The sequence below is a fragment of the Phoenix dactylifera genome, unplaced genomic scaffold, assembly GCF_009389715.1.
Source record: "Phoenix dactylifera cultivar Barhee BC4 unplaced genomic scaffold, palm_55x_up_171113_PBpolish2nd_filt_p 000678F, whole genome shotgun sequence".
Classification (NCBI taxonomy): Eukaryota; Viridiplantae; Streptophyta; class Magnoliopsida; order Arecales; family Arecaceae; genus Phoenix; species Phoenix dactylifera.
The window spans coordinates 86,995-111,749 of NW_024068064.1; the positions used below are offsets into that span (position 1 = coordinate 86,995).

At 38.9% G+C, this 24,755-nt stretch overlaps 2 protein-coding genes and 1 long non-coding RNA gene across 4 annotated transcripts; 1 reads left to right on the top strand and 2 right to left on the bottom strand.

Moving 5' to 3' along the window:
* Positions 1 to 1,204: 1,204 nt before the first annotated feature.
* On the top strand, positions 1,205 to 5,861 carry LOC103721929 (transmembrane protein 256 homolog; the record flags this gene model as incomplete). The annotated part of the gene is made up of 5 exons (XM_008812317.3): positions 1,205 to 1,310; positions 1,587 to 1,657; positions 1,820 to 1,900; positions 2,024 to 2,067; positions 5,505 to 5,861. Coding segments are annotated over 5 exons (402 nt in total), but the record flags the coding sequence as incomplete, so codon positions are not given.
* A 331-nt stretch (positions 5,862 to 6,192) lies between these two features.
* On the bottom strand, positions 6,193 to 13,173 carry LOC120106905. Of its 2 annotated transcripts, XR_005508894.1 has the most exons (3): positions 12,858 to 13,173; positions 7,242 to 7,347; positions 6,193 to 6,485 (listed from the first exon to the last, which is right to left on the bottom strand). It is a non-coding gene; the product is annotated as an uncharacterized LOC120106905 (long non-coding RNA). The 2 variants fall into 2 exon arrangements; XR_005508893.1 differs by having other exon boundaries at positions 6,193 to 7,347.
* LOC103721932 (glucan endo-1,3-beta-glucosidase 4) lies at positions 9,726 to 12,531 on the bottom strand. The gene has a single exon (XM_039119998.1). It carries the CDS (start codon positions 11,022 to 11,024, stop codon positions 10,734 to 10,736), a length of 291 nt encoding a protein of 96 aa, XP_038975926.1. The 5' UTR covers positions 11,025 to 12,531; the 3' UTR covers positions 9,726 to 10,733.
* Positions 13,174 to 24,755: the final 11,582 nt, after the last annotated feature.

The following is a 24,755-nucleotide window of genomic DNA, read 5'->3' on the forward strand; positions in this document are numbered from 1 at the left end:
ACCCAATAAAATCGAAATACAACAGCTCGTGGAGTGCCAGTGGCAGCTCCCTCTCCCCTGACCAAAGGGTGTACCCTGAGTGGTAGGCTGCATAGGTAGCCACCCAGTCGGCCGCCTTATTGGCTTTTCTGAATACATATTTGAACTGGAAGGCCCCCCATCTCTCATCATCATTCCTATGTCCCGGATCAAGGGGTGGTCCGTGCTCTCACCCCTCGACCCCTCCTCCCCCGAATCTATCCGATAACCGTGGCCGAGTCGCCCTCCAGAATGATTGAACTGGCCTACAGCATTACTCGCGCATGTCGAAGATCCGCCTAGGCAGCTTGCAACTCAGTCTCCGGAACCAACGTGTCAAACAGTTGGTAGCACCTGTTGCCACCACCCTGGAGTGCTTTCCTGAGACACCAAGCTGACCACGGAGACCGTGCCGATCACCCTCCCCTAGGTGCATGCTTGCCCTTCGGGATTTCCTACTGGCCGGCCCGATGTGTTCCCCTTCGCCTCGACCCTCGACGACCACGCCGGCGGAAACCAGCCGTTGATGAACACAGATCACACAGAGTCACGAAAACAGTGCCTTTTTCACCATCACGGCTGTTGTGAGCTTCCCATGCGGCCGCCCATGCATCCCCCTGCCGTCCGGAGACTACCCGTTAGACTACGAATCACCCCGGAGACTAGCCGTTGGCTTCTCTCTCTGGAACCAGAGCTTCTCTCTCTAAACTCAACCAAACGAAAACGAGTTTTTTCACTAGCGACCATTGCAACCCAAAAATTGGGAGAAGATTTGGAAAATCTCTATAAGATTGTCACCATCCTTTGGAAAAATATTTTTAGTCATTTCAAATTTAAATTATTTATTTTTAATAGTATTAGATGATATGAGTATATAAATAAAAAAAGAATAATTTACATGTAAAATAAATATTTTATAAAGATATGCATATAAATAGTAATTTTTTATATTTTAAAATCAGGCAAATTTTTTTTAATATTTTAACGGTGGAGAAATTAGACAGACAGCAGTGATTAACGTTGGAAATGACCGACGGCTGATGGAGCACGTCCGTATGCGAGCGTTCTGGCACGACATTACTGCTCCGTTTGTGAATTGTGATGGATGTTGTCGACCGTCCGATGTATGATTTTATTTTTTTCTTGTTGGTCGATTTCAGCCTTCAATCTATATCTAGTTGCATGAATCGAATGGACTTGGCAACTTTTGCCTCACCGAGAAAAGCCTCAGGGAAGGAGAGCGGTCCGTCTAATGAATCCCATGGTGTGGCATAAGGTCGCTGCAGTTTCTGGTACCCTCTCCCCCACTCCTCCAGCGACCACACCCCCCCCGCCCCCCCCCGCCCCCTTCTTTCTCTTACTCTATCTCTCTCTGTATGAGAAAGAAATCAATTGCTTCATTTTTGAAGCTATCTTTTAATTTTTTTTTCTTGCTTAGAAGTAACTTTAGACTAGATTAATTTGATTTTGCGAGGGGAAGAGTTCATTTTTTTCCCCTTCGTTTTTTTGAGTTTTCTAATCTTGTTTTTCAAGAAATTATTTGCTCTGATTTATGCGATTTGAGACAGGGGTTGCTGCGCTTGGTCTCGGGACTTATGGGGCCCATGGCTTCAGGCCCCAAAACCCTTCTTACAAAGAGGTAACTAGCTTCTTAGGGCTTTTTTATTTCTTGTATGTAAGATTTTGAGGAGAAAAAGAGAAACCTAGCAAGTGTTCAGAAATAGCCGGGGATCTTGTAGTTTTCCTTCCTTTTAGTTTGCAAATTTTTGTTTATTTTTCTTTTTCTTTTTGAAACTGGCAGGTCTGGCAGACTGCGTCTCTGTATCATTTGGTTCACACGGCAGCGTTAGTTGGAGCTCCCATAACCAAACACCCCCAAATTGTGGGTACCATAGTGCATTACTTATTTCATTATCTTACAATCCACTTTTTGCCCCTTTCGCTCCTGTTGTTGATTTGTTTGCTGAATTGCGATCTTTGTACCGAACTTCTGTCCTCTGTGCAGTTTGGAGGCCTATTGACTGCTGGGATTTTGGCATTCTCTGGAACGTGAGTGCATTCCATTTATATTTTCATCTATTATCTGTTTTAGGCTTTTCTGTATTATCGAAAAAACCATGCAGTAGCCCACTTAAGAGTATTCTTGAGCATACCAAATAAATTGAAGTCATTCATCCAAACACTGGAATTTAAATATGCCAATCCAGTTGATCACCATCATAATAATCAACGCACAGTGGTACAACTTGTAGGTACGGGAAAAAGATTATGTCAAAGAACTTTATGAATTGATGTCGGGTGGATACACCACCTGATGGTAGAAACCAGAGGTCTGAAGACAAAAGATTGTGCTTTAGTCAATGGCAAGAGATTATTTCTATAGAGTCAAGGTTTTAAGTTCCGGCCATCCCGTCCCATTTCTGTAAGAAAATGGGAGCGGTATAGGGTTGGAACTTCGAAACCCATCCATGCAAGAGAAAAAGAAAGAGGAAAGAAAGAAGGAAGGAAAGATGAAGAAAAAAAGTGAAAGGAAAGAAGAAGAAGAAAAAAGAAAGAAAGAAAGAGAGAAGAAAAGAAAGAAAGGAGGGAAAGAAGGAAGAAAGGAAAGAGAAAGAAGTAGAATGAGGGAAAAATAAGAAAGGAAGGGGTGAGAAAAAGAAAGAAAATGGAAGGGAAAGAGAGGAAAGTAGAGGAAAAAGAAAGAAAAGAAGGAAAGAAAGAAGAAAAAGAAAGAAAGAAAGGAAGGAAGAAAGGAAAGAAAAAGGGGAGAGAGATGGGGACCGTAGCTGGGATGGGGCGGGACAGTGGGGCGTCTCGTTTCATTGAGAAACAAGGATGCTCCTGTCCTATGAGATGTAAAACCTTGTGTAGAGTATTTTAGAGAAAGAGTATTTTAGAGAAAAGTGGAATTCAAAATTTGTGGTTTGCTTAAGTGTTTTGGAATTAGAGATGAAAAATATTGTTGTCTACAAACTAGCACAGATGTGTCTTGGTAATATCAAGAATTCAGACCATTTTGAACGCATAAAGAACTTAGATGATGAGGTCCTAATAGATGTTATTTTGTGTATTTGGAAAATCGAAAGAAAAGTGTAACCATACCTGATTTCTAAATTAATGCAAAAAAACAAAAGCGTAATCTAAAATTTAATTTATATTTTGATGCCTGAAAAAACATAATCATACAAAGATTTACCCGAGGAATAACAATCTTTAAAATGAAATAATTTCATGCTATGAAGGTCAAGCATTGGGGAAATTATTCTTACTTGGCAATTGTTTAATATGTCCAAAATACCAAGGAACTTACATGGTGGGGAACTTGAAGGAAGAAGGCACATTGAGTTTGTAGGCAAGGCATGTATGAGGGAACGATAATGATTAGAAAAATTACTCATGGATAATCTGGAGAGTTGTTCAATGGCAATAGGCCTTCAACGAGAAACAACTTAAATCCCTTTAACTTTATATATTTGCTCATACTTTGGAGAAATTGTCTTACTTATAGATGGTATAACAATCGTTGATGATGCCAAAGAAGGCCAGTGTGGGTGCAAGTTTTCAGGTAATTTAGGGAGTCAAGGTTGCTGCATTACCCAAACTAATTGTTTTACTTCAATAACAGTGGATTCATTTTTCGAAGGTTAGTTGGATGAAGTTGTATCAAATAGAACTGAAGCTGGATAGGTGATATTAATGCTAGGCCTTAAGGCTCTGGTTAGTGGGACTCTTGTACAAGTATGACTACATATCTAGCATTGTAACTGTATTATGGAAGTTCCTTATGGAACATCAGGTTGATTACAAGTCTGCTTTCGGGTCAAAATATGTTTTAGGAAGTCCTAAGTTGATTTTCAGCCGATTCAGAAACAAATACCTTGGACTTTTTAAAATACTTTTAGGTATCTATGAATCTCATTGTTTTAAAAATTGACTGCTATAGCATTTTCAGTTGAAAACCACTATGCTAAGTGTGTTAGGGGTGCTGTACGGCACTTGGGTATGAAGCACCTGGTATATCGGGTGAAAACCTACCACAGTGGCTGCTAGTGTACTCTTAGTCACCTCTAGTTTTGATGCTTAAGAAGTAGAGCTCTTAGAAGTAGATTGGTCATTAAGATGGTCATTTTTTAATTTGTCATTTGACTTTTTGGTCTAGAGTCTAGAAAAGTCTATTATCTATTGATGGTGATATTCTCTTTGGGGAATTATGTTATATGATTATGAACATCTTTCATGGTTGACGATATGCGATTGACATCTTTGTTTTATGATTAATATTATATGATTGTGGATATTTTTATCTCATAAGTGATACTATTATGTTTGGTGGATGATGATATTAGTCATTAGATTATGGACCTTGACACTATATGAAAGTTGACATGATATTGTGATGATAAGTGATGATGTTTTATAGATTTGCCGTTAATGCTTGTTTTTCATTGCTTTTTGCATGAAATTGATGGAACATATTAATTTTTGATACTTAGAAAAATACTGATATATTTTAGCAGTCTGTTTCGGGTTCATGGTGCTTGCTATCTATTATGAAAGCACTCGGCCACTACGTGCCCATTGTCTGCTTTTTAATACATTGATCAATCTAGGGCATGAGTATTTATTTAGGAGCAGGTTTTGAGTGATTTTATTTTAATTATTATTTTTCATCCATGATGGCCTCTACTATCACCTATGTTATTGTTTTATAACAAAGGATATTCTGCTTACTACCCTCTTTCTTCCCTCTCCACTGTCTTTTAACATTTATCTTTTTTATCTCTTGCATCCATACCTACAATACCTTGTGTAGATCAGCACTATATTGAAAGGTGCTGTCAAGAGAAATGCAGAAAAACTCTTGCCATTGCCATTTATGTTACAAAGTGTTATTTTTTAATTATAAATAGGAGAACGATACCCCTATGTTGATAACCTTACAAAAGGACAAAAGCAATTTGTTGAAGCTAGCATAAAAGAAATTGATAGGTAGTTGGTAGATCATTCAGTTTGTCGATGTATGATGACCTCCTATCTTGATTTACTTGGGTTGCCTAGAGATGATATTTAAGTATATGAAGTAGTCTGTAGTGGGGATGATATTTAAGTACATGATATCAAGTTCATACCTCGCATCATTAACCTAAAGATTGATATCTGCATAGAAAGTTCTGTTGGTTGAACTATACAGGTGAACTGGTTTTATTCACCAAGGTTTGAGGGTGTTTGCTTTTGTTGCCTATAAATTACAGACTTCCGTCTTTCTTGTTCATAACATTCTTCTTCTAGAAGTATCTAGTAGCTCATTAACCTATGAGAATGGATAGGTCATACATCAACTATAAGTGTATTTGCATAGCTCCTGTCCGTAGATAATACTGATGTGCAGATTATGTTCTAGTTGCTGTCAATTCTTTCCATTCTTTTAATAGAATTATGATATTTTTACAAAAGAAGCTCAAAGGAAATTATTGTAATTTCCTCAGGTGCTATACTGTGGCTTACCTTGAAGACAGAAGGTACTCTTCACTAGCACCATTTGGTGGCTTTGCATTTATTGCTGCTTGGGCCAGCCTGCTCTTCTGATGGCAAATATTTCTTCGGCAGTGCATCTCTAAATTATATGCTTGTGATGCTTAGCTTTATATGGTTTAGTCCTGGGGCATGATGTTTACACTTGGAGCATTCTGGGAATAATTTCCACTGAATGTTACATTCTTCTAAATGTTGGACATTGGATATGTGCTTATGCAAATCCATGTGAATCGAATTTACCATATTTATCTCCTGAAACCCAATATTTTGGCTGTTCATTTTACCAATGTGGTGATGCTTTTTCTGTTTATCAAGAGTTTTATCTTGTGTGTTAGAATGTTAAGAGTACATTTCATTTGAAGCAGTCATCAGCATTCTGGCAAGACCAGTTGATTAGAAAACATGTAGTGTAATTCACCTCAAGTTCCATATTTCCAAAGAAAAGTTTATTTGCCCCCAGCAGCTTGATATTCATATGGGGTTTATTTGTAAAGGACGTTTTGTCACATTTGTGTGAAAAATGGTTTTCATAATTGGTAATGTTTGCCCGTAAATAAACTAGGAAACATGATGTAGAAATTACAAACTATGTGGTTATTCATATGAATATTAAATTCTGATCAATGGTACACAGGAAACTACAGAAAACTGGCACTTTGTTGATTATCCTTGTTGCTTAGATCACAGAAAACAGCATAAACTGATATCTGAACTTCCATAATGATAATGAGACAAATGCAAGGAATTTAAATTCCAAAATTTAGAAAAGGAAATATCATAATCTGTTGCCTGTCCTTGTTCTTTGGACCAAGGGAGAGATTTGACCCACAAGATGATCAGCTCAAGCATCATGACGGGAAAAGCTTGAAATCTTTATGATGACACAACTTCGTAGCATCAGGGGAGTGATTCAAAGTGGCATGAACCATGATCTGCAAGCAATTATAAGGGAAAAGATCATGACATTCATTAACAGACAAGTTTGTATATGACATATAACACGCGTGAGAAAATGTGATTATGTGTATGGCCTTGTGTGTCTGCTCTCAGTCAACAGTTGTGAGAGAACGATGAGATGGGTGCCTGCCAATGCTTCAGGCTTGTCAATTGGACTGCAGAAATTGTTCTTTAGTTGACAAAACATCGTACTTTTGAAACATGACTTCCATGTTCCCTTGTTTGCACGAAGTAAACTCTAATAACTTAATAATAATGGTGGAAACAAAATGTATATATTATTGCAGACTAGAATTATATTCACAGTCAGTTCTATATATTAAACATACCATTATGGTTTCCTGAAATTGATGTGTAATGGTTAATTGTTCTAACAACTCTAGAAAAACTTACACTTTTTTTTGTCCCCTCTCTCTCTCTTTTGTATAAATCTTTTAGCAAATGAACATCCTAACCAAAAAAATTCCTTACAAAATTGTTCCCAATATGCCAAGTTTCATACAAGTATTCCAACTTTTTATATGACACTGACCTATTGCATTATGAGTATTATTTCTCACTTTTCAATATTGGTGCAAAATGTTTATTATCCTTTTACCATATGTTTCTCTTTAGCTCTCATTATGTGGCAAGTGATTGGATCTAGATGAAATGCATGGAGAGTAGTAGAAATAACATTTGCAATCCATTCACCTTGCTAACTATCCACTTTACTCGGTGTATGCACCAACCTGATATGGAACGTGGATGGAATGCATTTGCTGTTTGTCACGCCGCCGACCCGAGATCGCGAACCAAGAGTTGTGGCAACCGCCGCATACTCGTAAGGAACTCGTTCTGCAAGTATGCAAGGCATCTCAATATTATATCATAAACAAACAACGGAATAAATTTAGATAATAACACTCAAACTTTATCCTAAATAACTAATTCAAAATTAAATATCACATAAAATTAAATAATATTCTAAAGTTTTGTATCAATTTTAATAAAAGCCTAATCTAAATTTAGAAGTCAAAATTTTGTCTCTAGTTGCTTTCTCATGATAAATCAGAGTCAAGCTAGTTTTTTGAATCTGTAAAAAATAGTAAGAAATTATGCAATGAGCTAGATAATCCAATAAGCAATGAACATTTTAACCAGATAAATCAAGCAATAAAATAACAATAGTATGCTGAAATTAAGCATGCAGAGTTCATCATTTTAAAACCAAATTTAAACACTATCCAGTTATTTCAAAATTCAAATTTCGTTCATGAACAATTTCTTTCAAAACATCAAGTTCATTTCGACAACCATGAATTATGATCATATAAAAGTGCCATTGCATAACTTTCAATAGCAGAGTATCAAAGTGCCAAAGTATAGCCTTCACTAGTAAGGCATCGAAGGGCCAATGTATAATCCCCACTAGTAAGGTATTAAAATATAGTCTGGCTATGAGTCCAAATTTGTTTCGAATCAAAACTCTTTTAGTTAAAAGCATGTTTAATATTCTAAATGGTAAGATATATAAAATCACACGACATCGAAATCGATCGAGCATAGTCAATACGTTCGATCAAGAATCATATGATATTCCAGAAAAGGCATATATAATAATAAAACATTATGCATCAAGTTCGTAAATGAAGAATAATTTGATTCAAAAAATATTTATAATTTGCTGATAAATCTAGAAAAGGGTTACATTACTTACCTAATTAATTTTGAAAGTCTCTCTAAGAGCCTAATATTCAAAAATTATATTTTTCATTAATTTTTTTTCATAATTTTTTTAAAAATAAAATTCTAAATTTTAATACTCTCATAGAGCCGATCAAGTGGGGTGCCTGACACCTCAATCGGTCCAATTAAGGCGAAATTTATTTGATCATTGTTAGACTAGAGTATAGATGGTTCAATAGAGATCAAGGTGACCTAATCTAATAGTGTTCGACAAAGGCTAAGGTGGGGTTGGCACGTCGCCCGATGATCTTGGGTCAGGATTATTCACCATGGTCGATCAAAAAATCACTGAGAGGCATCCTTACCGGGTCCGACTATCTGAGAGAGAGTAGAGAGAGAAATAAGGAAGAGAGGATTAGGGGTGCAAATGGGACGGGACAGGTCGGGTCTTGGGTGACCCCGATCCGACCCGATATTTTGTTCGGGTCCTAATTTTGGACCCAGACCCGATCCGATTGAAGATCGGGTCGGGTCCGGTCCGGATCTGAGTCGGGTCGGGTTCGGGTCCGAGTCGGATCTCTTTTTTTGTGCTTTTGGAAAAAAATTTGGACAAATCTAATTTGGTCATATCATAATTATGAGGTGCTGGGTGACCCATGACTTGAAAGACTTGCATTTGCAATTAACCTCCAGTCAGAACAGATGACCCATGACTTACTAACTAAGTCGGTCTACAAGCCAAATTTCATATCACACTATTTTTTGTCTATATGGCTGATTGGACGGAACCTCGTGTCTCCCAGCTCCCCTCTTACGAGGACAAAAAAAATCCGAGACCTTCTTCCAAAATCCAATTCCAATGCAGAAAACTGGCACATGACCCATATCCAGTGCAGTGTTCCCTCACTTCCTCCCTGCAAAAGTTAAAAAAAACAAAAACCAAAAAACAGAAGGAAAAAAAAAAAGCCAGCTACCGAGACACCAGAGGTATCAATAATAATAGATCGAGAGAGAATCCTAGCGGACCAATAGTGCCACGACTCACACACACAAAAAAAAAGAAAGAAGAAAAAAACTCCCTTTTGCTTTTCCCTCTCTCTCTCTCTCTCTCTTCGGTCCATTCGGGTCGGATCGGGTTTGTTCGGTAAATGCAGACCCGACCCAGAAAATGATTCGGATCCAATTTTAGGACCCGACCCGGACCCGCGGGTCCTAAAATTCGGATCAGGTCGGGTCCATGCGGGTCGGGCCGAGTCGAATCTCGGGTCGACCCGATCCATTTGTAGCCTTAGAGAGGATGAAATAGAGAGAAAAGAGAAAGAAAGAAATAGAAAAAGCTTTTTTTTCTAAGGAAGAGCAAGAAAGAGGGTGGCTGCAAGTGGTGCTTGGGGTCAAGGATCCATGGCGGGCCAACAGGCGGTTGGCGGTGCAAAACTCACCTAAAACAAGAATTTCAACCTCTTAAATCATGGAACCAAGACATCCCGGCGATCGAGACTCCGACCAAGGCCACAAGCTACTGCAAGGGATTAGGAGAAGACCCCAGCGACAAGCACCATCGGCGGAATCTATTGAAAACAAGAAGAAACAAGGGTCGGCCTACCGAAATAGAGAAAACAAGGCATCGTCCTTTTTCACCAAAACTCTAGCGATCGTGGGTCGGAATTGGGGCTCAAAGGAGTCCGAAAGAAAGAGAAGAAGGGTAGATCGAAGGAGGCTGGGTCTTGGGTTTTCGGCGACAATTGGCCGGGTGCAAATGGAGATCGGCGTTCGGAGAGGGATTCAAAGAAATCCTCCGATGGTGAGCTCCGATCGAGGCTAGATCTCTAGTGGGGTGATAGAGGGATCGGAGAGGGGCTCTTAAATAGGCTCGGTCGCGACTGGAATCCGGCTTAGAGTCAGATTTTGTTCGGGGTGGAAGAATACTCCCATTAGGAATCCTCTTCCCTCCTCGCATGTGCTGCACGTGTGCAATTCTTTTTTTCTTTCTTTCTTCTGGGCCAAGTAGGTCGGTTAAGTGGATCGGGCCTAGTTTACTGGGTATTACAACTTGATATGGAAATTGGACAGAATGCAAAAAATGGATAGAATTTATTTGCTATAAAACAAAGAAAGAAAAGAAATATGACAAAAAACATGGACAGGGAAGATCATTTTGAGTGGGCAAGTGGATGGCCGATGAGGTACATGCAATCAAGCTATGAGCTCTTTCTATTATCACATTAAAGAACAAATTGAAAATTTTTTCTCTTCTAATAACATTTGACACACACACACACACACAGAGAGAAAGAGAGAGAGTGAGAGACTCCAAGCCTTGTTGTACATATGGAGGATGAAATTATGCCCAGTAGTATGCGTGATATTTGTGGAAAAATATCGTTCTGATACTTAATATGAATATCAAAAGGTAGAGTATGTCTTGATGTGGATCCAACTTGGTTCTTCAATAAAATTAATTATTAGAGATAGTTTTTTAAGGTTCATTTTCATGTTTTCAGGCAACTCTAGGAAATGAATTTAAATGAGATGAGATGACTTGGACCTCTTAGTCATCATAGTGGAGATATAGAGCTCATACTTGGGTTCAAGTCAGTGACCATGGCAGCAGCATTGAAGTAACAAGAACCTCCATGGTTTTTAAATTTCTGCCAGTAGCTGTTGAAGGCATAGGATGCATGGTCCCTGACAGTATTGGGAAGGTTGCAGGGCTTGTTTGGTCGGATCATCCTGCAGTCTGCAGCCCCAATACCACATGCCCAATCCATAGCCTGCTGCAGAACATCATCTGGTGTTTGTTCATCCGCTACACACCACTGCTGCACCGGATATGCCTCATCCATCATACAATTTATACACTGAATTATTAGTATAAAGTTTAATCGGTATTATCTTATCATTCATGTTCATCATGTCTCGACATAGAGCTTCGTGATTATTTATGCCATTTTTTTAAAATTCTTACATTAGTTGAAGGATAGTGGCTTTTCAGCCTGAGTCTGTAAGGATAAAAATTAACTGACTGCAATTTCCAAAGATGAAAGTAATTGAAAGAACAAGTGTGGAAAGAAAATGTCAATGTCTGTTCTTTTATGATCAACGTATTTGTTGTTAGTCAGATTATGTAATATTTGAATGAAGTTTAGTCAGTAGGCCCCTTCCATTCTATTTGAAGTTTGTTGTGTTCTGATATTAAGGAGGTCAAGTCAATTTTTTTCCCCTGATCCATGACCTTTCTCACACAATGTTTAGGATTCTGTTGTGCACCTCGTACTTTCTTAGTACGTGAGTTCTTTTGAACTTTACAGTGTGATTCTTGTGAATGGCAAATGTTCTTAGCTATGGATTTATAGACCACTTTCTTAGTACCGTCAAGGGCTTTTAACTGCCCATTTTCTGTTGCCGTCACTCTATAGACCACTCCAAAGGCCTCCTAGTGCTACTGATCATACAGTTGGAAAACTCATCCTGTCAGTACCTGAATATAAGTGATAATTTTGTTGGATTATCTAAATTGATTTCATTAATTTGAGTGCCTTAAGGGAGATGACATTAATTTGCACTATCTGGTGGAGCAGTTTCACAAAACTTATGCACCAGAGAATTTGTTAACTAATTCTCATCTACCAGGATTCACTGAACTATCCCAAACGTCCAGTTCTGGGCATGTTCCGCCCTGTTCCGACCAGTTAGTTCCACCTGTTCCGAGCAGGCCCAACTGGGATTCTTTTGTCCTATAATCACCGAGAAAGGATAATATTTCTTCCTCCTCTCTTTTTCTACTATCTGGACCCCGTCATACCTTCCCTTGCCGATTGCAAAGCTTACAGGGCCCTTGCCATCATTTCTCCTCCGCTCCTCCAACCTCAATTTCCTCTGCCTTCGCCACATCTCAGCCTATTGGATCATCAAATGTTAACTAGGCCCTCAACTGTCTCAACATCGGGTGCCCTCTCTCTCTCTCTCTTCCCCGATCCTCAAAGCTCTCGATCATGAGAAGAATAGGAGGGCCTTTGGATGGTTCAATGCCTGAGTGATGAGGTGAAGCATAACATGTGTCAGCACGATACACACAAATACCATATTGACACAGGGCATGGATTTTGGCACCAGTTTGGCTAACCTTACCATCTATTATAGCTTTATTATTTTGCTTGAGTTGTCTGATTACAAATGTATTGCTGTTGAATTGGCAGAACTGAGAATCCTCTTGGTTGAAATATTCACATTGAAAAGAAATGTTAAATGCGTCACGAGTTATGCTCAAAATGTGTGTTTTCCCTGTGGCAAAATCAAGTGTTTTTACATGAAATGCTAAAGGAAACGGTAACATAGTTTCACATGCCATCATTAAAGTTCTCTATCATCATTATCATGTAGGCTTCATTCTTTCTAGATTTCTCCTATATTCTCTAGTTAGACAATCCCCAGAATACAGAAAAAAACGCTTAAAAGTGTGGTGAAATTTTCAGATCTAAAATCATGGTAAATCATGAAGGCAGAATGTTAAATTCTCAAAAGAAAGGATATTTTTAGTCAACGAGTGCTGTGCGACTTCCATAAATTTATCTATATAACTTAATGCGTCATATTTTTCCAAGACACGAGTTTATGATTATAAATAGAATCATGTAAGAAAGATCAGAAGAAACAATTCAAATGGGTCTTAGTCGCCATACCTGATCTTGACGTTGATAGCACAAAAAAGAACAAACAGATTAGCATCACGGTGAGACTGGATGTCATCTTGTTCCTTTTCTTCATCTCTTCCTCCTGGTTCTCTATCGGGGGATTAGTATGGGATGAGCACACCTTCAAGATGATATATTCCTAAGGTCTGCTGCTCTTCTAAAAGTTGGTGGTTGGTTATTCTTCAATGTACTAAATACAGTTGAGATTCATTCCTTCATGCTTGAGGTATGGGAGGCTCTTCTTCACGTTATTTCTTCAGCTGAAAGTGTGGATCAGTCGCGGCCAAGATTTTTCCCAGACCCGTGATCATTGTGGTTCCCTAGTCATTATGGTTTAAATTTAAATATATAGATTTGGATCTGGAAGAATATTTTATTGTTTTCTTGTAATTAGGGAATCAGGATAGGTAAACCTTGTGATGAAGAAAGTCAAAAAGAGTCTTATTCTTGATATTAAGCAACTATTTTTTCTTGGTCGCAGTACTTCCTCTCTAGCATGCATCGTATTATTTATGATGTTTAAGTTTTCTTTCCACGGCTTTAGCATCCTCACCTAAGGAAAGGGATCGGGTTGTATCGTGCATGCGAAAGAATGAATTTCCTTCTTTGACGACATCAATCATTGAATCGCACAATAACTACTTTGAGATCCGTGTAAGTAGATGAGGGAAAAAAATTAAAGTGCTTTCGAAGCTGTGCAATATGTGATCCAACGGGAAGATCAATTATTGTTTCCTGCGAAAGATACAATGTGTACCGGTGAAGAAATCATTGATTGCCGTTCGGGCTAATGCTGTTGCTTGGCACGGAACTAGAAGGAATGTGTCTGAATGCAGCAACCTCGTGTAATCTATTTTCATGACACAATTTTAAATTTCAAATTTGTCATGGATCAATGGGATTGTAGATCAATCACATTCTTATCATTTGCCAAATCGTAATATCTGTGAAGCTGCACTTGTCTTGGAATCTAATCCATCATGTGGCTCTGCTTTCTTCTCCTTCGTGGATAATACACAGTTATACTCATCAGAGTTGGAAAGATGGATAACACCATAGGGAGAAGGAAACTACAGAGAGTCAAGTGATGTACCGAAAGGTTCAAAGCGACTGTTGTTACAACATGACGAAGGTTCTTAAAAATCTTAGATCACATGTCTCTCTCCTTTTGAAGCTAGAGAGAGAAGCTCTTGGAATTCCGCTTGGTAGCATGTTACAGTCAGGGAGCCCTCTCCTTGAATGTCTCTCTCACTAAGATTTCTAAATCTCAATATATTAGTTAACTAAGATGAACTGCGGTCTTGATTTTTCCCGGCTAATATGATAAGTGACAAAATTATGAGAGAATCAAGATGTTCCGATATCTTAGTTTATAGTTTTAGGACAAGATATTAAAATCCTGGCTGATACCGTAAATTTGAGGTTAAAAATTACATTTAAGTATTGATTTTCAAATTTATTAGTTAAGAATGCCTATTTATGGGAGTATAAGGCGATATTGAAAAATATCGACCAATATAAATATATAGAAAAATTACCTTTTGACCTCTCAATTTTGCCCATTTGCACGTAAACTCCCTGCTGTTTAAAATTTTCGAGCAGATCCTCAAGTATATTTTTATTCAATTTACCTTTCCATTTAGTTTCTTAGGATGTTGTTAATGACCATCCTCAAATAACCAAAATACCCCTACCCTCTCAGGCTAGCATTTGGATACTTCTCAATTTGTTTCTGCATCTAGTGTCACCCGAACCACCATGCATCACAAACCGCAAATCCCTCCTCGCACTCGTAACCTCCAAGACACCAATTAACAAGCCAAAATCCAGCCAAAATCTCTTCCTTGGGCAAAACTACCTTTATTTCTTTTCGATTATAACTCCTAGATTATTTCTTGTTTATAAGCATCATCAGTGACAAGAGTACTTCTTGTTCTCCACAACAATTTCGAGATATCTCTCTCCCTCATCTTTCCTAACCACCTCTCGAACTCCTTCCAGCATTCTTCTATCGTCCAAGAAACTGAATCTCATCACCATAAAAAATCCATCTTTCGTCACCTGCCTCCCACCATGTGAGCGGAAAATAAAAAGATTGCTGTAAAGAGATGCCCACCATCTCTTTTTAGCACTCGTTCTAAAAACTTCCAGAGAGAGAGAGAGAGAGTAATATCAAAGAGAAGTCAACTGTTGTTTGTGGCAAAGGAAGGCTATTGGCATGAACCTTTACATGGTCTATAGCTATATCCGAGCACGTCTCAAATGTAGACCTGTCAATGGGTTGGGTATGACCCAACCCAAATCTTAATCCTAGCCAACCCAATCCGGCGGCCCAACACGATATCGAAACACCAAACATGTGACCCAATGCAGATAGGGAGAGACACCATAGCATCTCATCTTCCTCTCATCGATGCTTAGCGACTGGCCTAGCCGCTCTACCAAGCTCCTTGCCATCCTCAGTCCCTTCAGCAAGCTCCTCACCATCCTCATCCCTTCCGACTCTGACAAAACTACCCTCCTCTTTGCCGTCACCACCTGCCTCCCCCTTCACTGGCATAGCCAGTGCTGCTTTGGCTTCATCACCTATAATGACTGCCGAGCTCGAACTCCCCCCCCTCGATGCAGCCAACGACACGACCTCTGTCGAGAGCGGTGGCAAGCGAGCATCAAGGTGGATCTAGCAATTAGGCTTGCATTGTTACTACTCATGTTGGAAATTGTATCCTAAATGTCAATCGTCAGCATGTTGATGATTGAATTTTGTAAATGAATTGACAAATCAATAAAGTCTTTTTTTTGGCATTATTCATCATTTTACATCTTCAAATGAACTCTTATATGATGAAGTCCTAAGGATTTATTAATGATAAATAAGGATTTATCTTCGAGTCCTTAAACTAGTTTGCGACCAAATGATATGTTGTTACAAGGACGACAGTATCGAGATTAGGTCGTTGTGTGACATATACGTTGGTTGTCCTCTTAACCAAGGAGTGTAGAGACACTGGTATGCCACACAGGTGAAGTGTAGGAGTACATTTCACTGAACGTGACCAATTCTGAAGTGCTCTACTGTCAAGAGATGTTCCGAGTGGATATGGGTATAAGTTTAGCCCTCTGACCTGAGACCGCAACCTGTGACTAGCAAGCAACTTATTGTACTTTGGTACCGGACTACCTGGGTTTCTAATTCAGTGACGGAAGGTCACTGGGTGTAGTCAAGTACTTGCGTAGTCAGTTGTGAGTCGAGATGGAATTGATCCCTCCTGTAAACAGGAGATAATGTCTTGTGATTAATTTAGCAAAACCTTACCCAGGGTAATCCCAGTGAGGAGTCATGGGATATCTAAAGTTAATCACATAATGGATGTACTAATTATAGGGTTGACAATGAGCTCTAAGTCATCTTGGCATTAGGAGTCAAAGGGATTGAATTATACAGTAACGATAGTTCAGGATTCCAGAATATTTGCTTCGCATATATTCGGCCTATCCGGACATCGGGTACCATTGCTAGATAGTCACATCGATTAGTGTAGGAAGTCGTTCCTATACTACCGGCTTAGGTTCGAACGTATGAGGTCACACGCATAGAAGATTCCTGATTGATCAAGAAGGCTGATGAATGATTAAGAATCATTCAGGGGTAATTTGGTTAATTCGATTGGCAAATTATCTTATAAAATAATTAAAGTAATTATCGGAGGATTAATTAGTAATTAGATTGCTAATAAACTTAATTGGATTGAGTAATTAGACTAAGGATGAGCCAAATTGAATTAGATTCAATTCTGGGCTCAATCAGGGTTTTTGACCTGATTAGATTAGGTCTGAATCAAGAGGACTTAGGTTGACCAAATTAAATTAGATTAAATTTGTCTTAATTAGGGATTGACCTAAGTGGATTAGGTTCAACCCATGGTAATTGGATCATTCTAATTATTAGGATTTAATTAAATTAAATGGGTTTGATCTGAAACTGTTCGGATCTTGAAATCCACTTGTCACATATCCATGCATGGCACCATAAATTGATTTTTAATATGATTAAAAATTAATTTAATTTATTTAATAGTGCCATGGGACACTTGGCAATATCAGAGACCTCTTTCATCATTAGATGGGTCGAAATGGAGAGATGAATTTATGAAAAGAATTGGATAAGATCAAATTCTCTCTCTTCATGGCATATATCATCCTTATCTTTATCTCACTTCTAATTAAGGTTGAATTTCGAATTTAATCACCACAAAATCACCACGTGACCCTCTAATCTGATTGGGGGCATGGGAATTTCAAAATTGAAAGAGGGAAGTGGCAACATGATGAATGGTTTAGATTAGATCAAGCTTCATCATGTAATGGCACATGAACTTAAATTTTGAATTCAAAATTTAAAACCCCACAAAATCCTCCACAAATATGGGATGGTTGGCATGAAGTTAGAGGGGATAGCAAAATTAAAAGGACCTCCATCAGCTGGTGGTCGAATTGAAGAAAAAAAAGAGGAAAAGAAGAAGAAAAGAGGGAAAAGAAAAGAGAGGAACCCTAGTTCATGCATGGAAAAATTCTGCATTCAATCTAGCCGACTTCTTCCTCCTCTAAGTCCATCACGCCATTAGTGTTAGGGGTCCCTGATAAGAGTCTTTAGATCAGATCTAAGTCCTCTTCAATCCCTCTAAACCTTTCCTCCAAGTTCTTTCAAGAAGGTGGATCAAAAGTTGATAGCGCTAGGAAGATCAAATTTCAGCCTCAAGAAATTCTGCGCAAGCTAGCATTTCTGCATGATTAGATCTCTTCAGGAACTTCACGTGTATTTCTTGTAGAGGCCATTCGTGTGCGTGGCTGCGAAGTCAAGGATCAGATCCATAACTTTTAGTGGTATCAGAGTAAAGGTCCAAGAGTTGTGACTGATCTCCGGAAACTCTCACGTGTGATCGTGTGATGAAGCGTGGCTTTCCGCCCGGGGGCGTATAGTGATGCGTGCTCTGATAGGTATACATGGGTGTCACCCTATTTTTAATAGGACCGAACCCATGTAGGAGTGGAGACTCCCCCACTTTCAGTGGTATCAGAGCCAGGTTCATGTTTAAACTTTTATGTTTTAATTTTTGCAATTAAATCTGAAATCATGAGCATGCTTAGATTAGATATAAAGTATTTTTTATGATTGATTTAATTGCTGATTATGCATGATTAACTAGATCTGAAATTTTGGATGCATATGATGCATGTTTGTGTTAAGATTTGTAACTGTTCGTCCTGTTCCTGCCTACTTAAAAATATGCTAGACAGATCGTTGTTAGAACCGACGGACAACAGTTTAATTTAATTATACTCTTACCTGGTTTACTCGAAGAATAGTGGTTGTAAGAGGTCGATCCACAGGGAGGCGATTGGAGTTGCTTAAAAATAAAAACGTTCACTGGGATTCAAAAGCGATTTTTGAATAACAAAAGTAAAACATTACGTCGGAAATGTTGATAGATTCTCTAGTCTACCGGAGAATGATTTTTAATTAAAATTAACTAGAAGACATGTACTTAGATTCAAAAAAAACATTTATATATTTAATGGAAAAGAAAAGTTTTTGCATAAATTAAAATGGATGAAACTAAAAGGATTGAAGCGAACACAAATTGCATAGAGGAAGATTTAATGTATTGCATAAAAAGAAAAATTCCAAAAGTTGAAGAACAGAGCTTAAAAACAACAGAAATTAAACACAACAGAAATTAAAGCTTTAGCATAAATAAAACTCTCTATTAAACTAAAACCAAAAACCCCAAAACAACATGTCTCGAGATAAAACTCTTACTAAAAAAAAAGTATATTGCTCTCAATTAAACTTAAAATAAGAACAACATGATACTCAGAACAGAATCACTAAACACAAATTAAAAATATAACCTCTAAAAAAAAACAAATAAAACAATAAAAATAAACAAAAGAAACGTAATGCTCTGTTTTCAAATCTGAAAACAGAGCACTACTTTCCGACTGCTTCTTCTCCCCCAATCCTCTGTTTCTTGGCCCCAATCCCGCACCAAGCCGAGCTCTCTTTCTCCTTGGACTCTCCTCCAACCGAGCACACCTTCTTCCTCTTCCTCCTTCCCCTCTTATAGCCGCGGATGCACTTGAAATGGAATCATGGGTCGTCTGGGATGCTGGAAATGGTGGGCGTGCTCCGGACGGCTTCCCTCTTTGGCCACGGACGCGAGATCGCCGGACGCCTGATGCGGAAGGGAGGCGCGGAGTTCCTTCTTTGGGCGCTGCTGGGATCACGGGAGGTTGATGTGTGGACGCTTGATTTGGGAAGGAGCTGGGCGTTGAATGCGGAAGAAGGATCACGGGCTCGCTGGGAATCCGGAATGGGCGCATGGCTGAGAAGCTGGGACGAGCTGCCGTGGGATCATCCGGCTTGGATCACGGCCGAGCTGGCACGGATGCTTGGATGCGGAAGAATCCGGGCGGGATGATGGCGGGATCCGAGGTTTGGACGCGATCCGTGAGGTGGCTCCTTGATGGCTGCCGATTTGGGAGGCTCGGGTTTCCTTCACGGACGCGGGATCGCCGGGGAGGAGCCGACATGGAGCTTGGCTGCGTTGGCGTGGAGGATTTGGAAGGAGCTGGGGATGCGGTGGATGCTTGAAGATGGCTTGGGTCATGTGCCAGTTTCTGCAATGGAATTGAATTTTGGAAGAAGGTCTGGGCCTTTCTTTGCCCTCCTGAGAGGGAGCTGGGAGACACCAAGTTCCGTCCAATTAGTCATATAAAAAAAATAGTATGATATGAAATTTGGCTTGTAGGGTCATCTGTTCTGACTGGAGGTCAATTGCAAGTCTTTCAAGTCATGGGTCACCTAGCACCTCATAGTTATGATATGGTCAATTTAGATTTGCCCAAAATTCTTTCCTAAAAGTATAAGGAAATTGGACCCGATTCGGACCCGAACCCGACTCGGACCCGACCCGATCTTCAACCGGGTCGGATCTGAGAAGGGATCCTTCTTTAGTCAAATTTGTACTCAATGCGCATTTTATCTCTAATTTATGAAAATCTGTGCCAAACCCAAATATAATATTAATCCAGTGAATTTATCATTATCGGTTAGCAATAATACTAATTTAGGTGACATATAGGTTGCACTTTTGTGCTCTCATCACACCCCCCAACTAGCTTATTGCTAGTCTCTAGCAATTTAGTGCGAAAATGATAAAATAAGAGTGCAAAAGTGTAATTTATTATTAAAAAAATAGTAAGATAAATACTCATTTTCGTAGAGCATTACGATTGCACTTAGCACGTGCAATAAGCCTTTAAACCCCTAGGTTACCCTAGTGGACGAGTGTTGTCTCGTGAGGGTTTGCAGTGAAGTTACCCACAAACTTCAATCCCAAAATAAAATTTGTTTTATGAAATGAAAGTCTAATTTTCAAGTACATAACTGATAAGAATTTCAAAAGCACACAAGGTTTTAATTACTAAGTAGCCCAATTTCTAGGTTAGTATGCAATTTAAGTTGAAGTTATTAGGTTTTCCGTTAGGAAGTTGTAAGACTTATTTATACTTGAGTGCTCAGTGAAGTTTGGACCATGCACAAGCTAAGGTTTTGGATCTCCAAAATATCGCTAATATTAGTAGTTTCCAAGAATTGGTCGGACAAGACCTATTTGCTGATTCAAAATCATCTTTTCTGTAGGATTTCGAGAGCTATGGATGTTTACTTTAATACCTCATGGGCTTTATCTGTAATATTCCAGTTTACTCGAATTTTTACAACGACGGCTTTCACACTATTGTCTTTCTTAAGGTCAGTATACATTTTTTTTTTTCATTTTTTTTTCATTTTTTTTTTTGCATTAAAGAGAAATGATAATGTATATATTGTGCACTTTTACTCCTATGATGATTCCTCCATGTAGCGAGCAATTAGTCGACAATTCTCACACCAGTTGGCATGAGGTGTCGGGCATCAAGACTCCCCTACGGACCTATGCTCGGGTTCCTCATCACAAGTCCGCTGACCTTTGACAGTAGGTAGCCCTTTTCGATGTACCTGACTAAATCCACCATTTTTTTTTTTTTTGGATCAGAAAAAGATGGTTCATCTGGATTCGAGGTTGCTACCATATTCTCAACACAATGTCGAACCTATACCTTAGAAAATGCAGGCCAGATGTGTTGTGAAATTCAAAGCACTAATTAGCTTACAACTCACTAAAAGGAACTTAATAAAAAGAACTCACTTTGCACTACTTCCAACTAGTCATTGGGCTCTTAGATTTTATATACCTTGTGTGTTGTATATTTTTTTTTATTTTAACTAAAAACTTTTTTTTTTTATTTTTATAAAATTCCAATGCTTAAAAATACCCCCAAACCTACATCTAACATTGTCCTCAATGTTAAAGAAAATTTAAAGCAGTAAGAGGACAGAGGAGAGGTTACCTGATATGGGTGGGTAAATTGAAAATTGGGGCAAAATCCCCCAAACCTGCATGTTAGTAATTTATTGATGATTTTTTTTTTTAATAAAAAAAACTTACATGTTGGGTTGCCTCCCAAAGAGCGCTAAGTTTTATGTCTTCAGTCAGACAAAATGTAAATCTCCTTTTTTTTTCAACCATTATCGAAGAATGGTTTTGGAAGAGTCCGATGAAGAACAGTCGGCTGATGACGATCTATGCTCATAAGGGGAACAGAACTAAGAGGCGCATGCTTGACCCTTTCCTCGGAATGGGCAAGGTAAGCTTCTAAAGGGTCCTTATTATAAGTTTGTAAGAAAGTTTTCTGAACCAGACTTTCAATCATGTCAACTTCATTGATTTCTTTGTCGTCTGGTGGTTGTTTACTTATGTTGAAGACATTAAGCTCGACTTTCATGTTGCCAAAAGATAACTTCAGCATCCCATTTCGACAGTTGATCACAGCATTTGCTGTGGCTAAGAAAGGTCTACCTAAAATTATAGGTGTGTGACTGTCTGGATGTATTGCAGGTTCAGTCTCAAGGATAACGAAGTCCACAGGATAGTAAAACTCATTTACTTTCACTATTACATCCTCTACAATCCCCTTGGGGTACTTCACTGTCCTATCTGCTAAGGAAAGGGTAATATTTGTAGGCTTTAATTCCCCCAAACCTAATTTTTGGTACACATAGTAGGGAAGTAGGTTTACACTGGCTCCTAAATCTAATAGAGCTCTTTGGATGATCGTCTCTCCTATTTTTATTTCAATAGTTGGGCAACCAGGGTCTTTGAATTTCGGGGCAATCTGTTGTTGAATGAGAGATGAGGCTTGTGCAGCCATAACAGCTTGCCTAGGAATACTTGTTTTTCTTTTGACCGTGGTGAGGTCTTTCAAGAATTTTGTATAGGAGGGAATTTGTCTTATGGCATCGAGAAAAGGTATATTTATTTGAACAGTTTTAAAGACTTCCATGATTTCATCAAAGTTAGATTGCTTCTTGGAGTCCTGAAGTCTACTGGGAAAGGGAACCTTGGGTTTGTATGTTTCTATGGGTTCTTCCCTTTTTTTCGGTTTGTCCTGTTCTTGACCCCTCTTCTGAATAGGGTTCTTATCGGATTCAGTTTTATTTTCTTTTTCATGTTCAGGAAGTTGAACTTTATTGTCCACTTGTTTGCCAGACCTTAAAGTGGTAATTGCCTGGACTTCATAGGTCGGATTTTCATTAGAATTGATTTGATACTGACCTTGATTTTGTTGTCTACTAGGGTTAGGCACTGGTTGACTAGGTAGTTCACCTTTCTTCCTATCCCCTAAAAGGTTAGCTATTTGGCTTAGACTAACCTCAAGTTTTGCAATCGCTTGCGCTTAGAATTGGTTAGTCTGGGCTTGGGCTGTATTGGTCTGTTGTTGCTGCTTGATAAAATCTTGTTGTTGTTTCATCATATTAGCCATCATGGTTTCTAATTGTGAAGGTTGCTGTGGGATAGGGGCATTATAAGGAGGTACAGATGGAACCAATGGTTGGTTCATTTGTGATGGACCTATCCTGGGGAAGTTGTTCTGAAAACCTGGTGGACCACCTTGATGCTGAATAGATTCATTTTGCTTGTATGAGAAATTTGGGTGGAACCTATTATCAAGGTGATAAACTGGGCTGAACGAGTTGGGAGTGGGCTTCTTAAAGGCACTATATGAATTTAGAGCATTTGCTTGCTCGGCCTTTATGGTGGGCAGATTAGGGCAGCACTCCACTAGATGCTCAGGACTGTTACACAAAACACACAAACTATATGACTCGTGATCCACTTTCATGACGAGATTTGACTCTTTGTATGAACTCGAACTAGTGGAAACAGTGAAAGCATCAAACTTTTTACTTAAGTTGTTCATTCCAGTCACCAGATTGGACATGACATTTTTGAGTTCTGGGTCTGCTTTCATTTCATAATTACCTGGTTTTCTAGACCCGAACTCATCTCTATTTACTTCCTCACCATAGCTACTCCAATTTTGGGCATTTTCAGCTAAGTCAACAAGAAATTCATAGGCTTGATCCGGGGTTTGGTTCATGAACCTACCCTTGTGCATGGACTCAATCATGTTTCTATGTGCTGGAGGTAGTCCTTTATAAAAGAAGTGGACCAGATCAGCCTTATCAAGCCCATGGTGTGGGCATTTGACCAACAAGTCATGAAATCTTTCCCAAAGTTGGGAAAATTCCTCCTCAGATTTGCCTCTAAAAGTTCTTATGGCATCCTTAATTTTTTCAGTCTTTACCATAGGATAGAACTTAGCCATGAACTTCTTAGATAGTTGTTCCCATGATGTGATGGAATTTGAAGCAAGGGAATACAGCCATGCAGCAGCACGATCCTCTAAAGTCATGGGAAACAACCTTAATTTAACACCCTCTTCATCTAAGTTTTGGTTTCTAAACGTTTGACAGATTGTCAAAAATTTGTTCAGATGAATGTAGGGTTGTTCACTCTCGAACCCATGAAACTTGGGTAACATGTTTATTGTTGCAGCCCGAATCTCGAATTGGGCTGCATTATTGATTGGTAATACTATGCAAGTAGGGGGACTAGCAGATGCGGGTGCGAATAATTCATTCAGGGTTCTAATATGTTCACCCATTGTAGAGATCGACGGTTGGTTTACAGTTCGCAGATTATGATGAAAAGTTCTGTCAATCTCAGGATCAAATGGGGTTAACTTATCCCTTAATGACCTTCTACCATGCATACATTTTCCACAACTTAATTAGACTCAATCTTTTTTTTTTTTAAACGAAATCCTAAAAGATAAGAAGAAGGGCTAGACCAAGATGACCACAATCAACACCACACAACAATTTGACCCTATTAGTCTTAGAGCTAAGTGAGGTTTAGTAGGTTCTTAAATCTAGTTGCATAGAGACTTATCAGGTTAAAAAAAGTTCCTGAAATTCTCTCTAGATTAGACAGCTCCTAATCTCCCTTTCAGATTAAGCTTGAGCTTACCAGTTAAGTGATCCAGTAACCAGTGACCAGGAAAGTCCCGGGGTGTGCAGTGGTGCCAGAAGGGATACACCGATACCACAATATCCGTAACAGTTCTCACTGTTGTAAAACTTTCCTAGACATCACCAAATACTAAATCCTCACTGGAGTGGCTTTCAGCCGCTTCTTTCCAAGAGCCTAATTGAGCTCGAAAACCCTAAGGCCGACGTCTAATTTGATTTTAATTTAATTTGGCTTAGGATAAGTATGCAAGGTGGTGATTTTTGGGCTAAGGACAGGTAATGACTTCCCGACCTTATCTTTTTAATGGGTTTTGCCCTTAATTACTTTATGCAAATGCTTAATACTAAATGCAGCAAATAATCAATATATTTTTTTTAAAGTTTATGCAATGTCATTAGGTTGTACT